The sequence below is a fragment of the Salvelinus sp. IW2-2015 genome, unplaced genomic scaffold, assembly GCF_002910315.2.
Source record: "Salvelinus sp. IW2-2015 unplaced genomic scaffold, ASM291031v2 Un_scaffold1851, whole genome shotgun sequence".
Taxonomy (NCBI): domain Eukaryota; kingdom Metazoa; phylum Chordata; class Actinopteri; order Salmoniformes; family Salmonidae; genus Salvelinus; species Salvelinus sp. IW2-2015.
This window is the reverse complement of record NW_019943216.1, coordinates 52,317-54,878: the sequence shown is the minus strand read 5'-3', so window position 1 is coordinate 54,878 and position 2,562 is coordinate 52,317. Positions and strand designations below refer to the sequence as shown.

The window sequence follows — 2,562 nt, the reverse complement described above, 5'->3', positions numbered from 1 at the left end:
GAGAGAGATGGAACAGTGTTCAGTAGTCTAGTGTGAGGGGTTATGCAGGGGAAACGGTGTTGCAGTAGTCTAGTGTGAGGGGTTATGGCAGGGGAACGTGTTGCAGTAGTCTAGTGTGAGGGGTTATGCCAGGGGAAACGGTGTTGCAGTAGTCTAGTGTGGGGGTTATGGCAGGGGAAAGGTGTTGCAGTAGTCTAGTGTGAGGGTTATGCAGGGAAAACGGTGTTGCAGTAGTCTAGTTGAGGGTTATGGCAGGGGAACAGTGTTCAGTAGTCTAGTGTGAGGGGTTATGGCAGGGAAACGGTGTTCAGTAGTCTAGTGTGAGGGTTATAGCAGGGGAAACGGTGTTGCAGTAGTCTAGTGTGAGGGGTTATGACCGGGGAAACGGTGTTGCTGTAGTCTAGTGTGAGGGGTTATGACCGGGGAAACGGTGTTGCTGTAGTCTAGTGTGAGGGGTTATGACAGTAGTCTAGTGTGAGGGGTTATGGCAGGGGAAACGGTGTTGCAGTAGTCGAGTGTGAGGGGTTATGACAGGGGAAACGGTGTTGCAGTAGTCTAGTGTGAGGGGTTATGACAGTAGTCTAGTGTGTGTTGCTGGAATAATGACAAGTCATCCTGGGGAGGTTTGCGTTCACATTGTCCTAAAAAAAGGGAACCGGAACCACGGAATTCAAGCGAACCGAACTCAGAACACCTCTCGAGATCGTGTCAGTTCGATTCACTTTTGGGGTTCTTTTGAGGGGTCTGAGTTCCTTTGGAGTTTTCAAACTGCACAAAGAATTAAGCGAACCGCAAAATTCTAAAAAAGAATTGTCTGAAAGGGACCAAGTGTGAGAACACCCTGAGAGTTGTTGCGCTCATTTGAATTTMGTTTTGTTTCTTGCTTTAGACCACTTTTAAACTTGTTGGGGTTTTCTTGATTCCAGTGAGGCGAAGTGCTTGACCTTCGGCATGCTGGTGTTCTTCATCGTGTGGAGCTCCTTCGTCCCGGCCTATCTCAGTACACGTGGTAAGTTCATGGTGGCCGTGCAGATCTTTGCCATCCTGGCGTCCAGCTTCGGCCTGCTYGCCTGCATCTTCCTACCCAAGTGCTACGTCCTGCTGGTCAAGCCCGAGTTCAACACAGAGGATATGATGCGGCCGCGTTCCAAGCCGCGTGACGGGACTGGGACAGGGACCTCGGCCTCGCTAGCTACGGTGGCCACGGAAGTTCAAGCTACGACAGGCAATGTTGATTATTAGGGTTAGGGAGGGACGCACAAACACACGCTATGGGCAGACACAAACACTCATCTGGAAGCACACTAGGGCCAGTGATACAGGACACGTTGCACTAACTAGGGACTACTCAGCATCWCATTGTGGAGTCTGTTACTAGTTTCCTGTGATGTCATTATACTCTATGTAGTTTTTTGACTAATGTATACCAATGGAGTTCTCAGGGAATAGGACTACAACCAAACACAGAGCTGCAACAGAGAGATATCTACGCTGACGTGGATATATATATATGGTAGATGGATATGTCCCGTCCTTATGATAACTATATATTTGACTATATTAATGCTGTCCTGATTTTTTAAATGTTAAATTATGAATTAGTTTGAGCCTTAGTTTAAAAAAAKAAACAGTCATTGCTGCGCTGGCTTGCTATGTTGGTAGAAATATACTGTATTTGAGAGATCATTTGAGATGTCTCAGAAAGGTGGGCATTAAAAATGTATTTGTTGTCAAAATGTCACCTTTTGTACTGTGCATTTAGAGGGATTTTCATTTAATTAGCCTTTATATCATATTTGTATAGGCACATTAACGTCTGATGTTTCTGTATAGGAATCTGCATAAGTAGCCTTGTGATCATTGGAACATCCCCACTGATTGGATGGATCATCAACACTGATTGTAAATGTTTTCGTAGGGAAGTAAAGGTGTATTGTTAACACTGCCTGCCTGTCCTTTATTTTGACTTGAAGTTACTTGRTTTACGTTACTGAAAGTGGATTGTATAAGTAGGGATCTTGTTACAGTGGTGGGCAATGAGCCAACGAGAGGCAGGTAGGCTACAGGTGGAAATCAATGATTTACATATACACTGGATGACTGGTTTGATGCCACCGCACCTCCATCTTGGCACTCCCCCCAATGTTGTKAAATATATTTTGGAAGCTATTMAAATTKATTTATTAATGTCTACATTTWTTTTTGCCACTTTTATTCTACTTATAAATTATATTATGTGAGCTAAACATACAAATTAAAGTATAATTTTTTGGGGGGATTACTAATGTTACTGTTTCCCAATACAACATCAAATCCATGTAATTTTGTCCTTGAAACATTACATTGAAATACTGTAGAATTCCATTCATTTCTATGGAGGACTGATCATACTGGGGAGAGCCAATATGGCCGACCGGTGGCTTCAAAGCCTCTCAATGGCCAATACATAGCATCAGCAATCCAGTTTTTTTAACTGGACTTGTCCAAATAGGAAACTGTTTTTCATAGAATTTAGACTGACCGTGTGAAACTATGATCCCTTTTTGGTATCACCCGATCACA

General features: G+C 43.7%; 1 protein-coding gene across 1 annotated transcript in view; it reads left to right on the top strand.

Moving 5' to 3' along the window:
* The window catches only part of vmn2r1 (vomeronasal 2, receptor 1), a 26,825-nt gene extending 24,887 nt beyond the window's left edge, over positions 1–1,938 (top strand). Inside the window, 1 exon segment of the mRNA XM_070439690.1 lies at positions 924–1,938. Within this exon segment, the coding sequence (XP_070295791.1) occupies positions 924–1,242 (319 nt within the window). The 3' untranslated portion in view covers positions 1,243–1,938.
* The last annotated feature ends 624 nt before the right edge of the window (positions 1,939–2,562 follow it).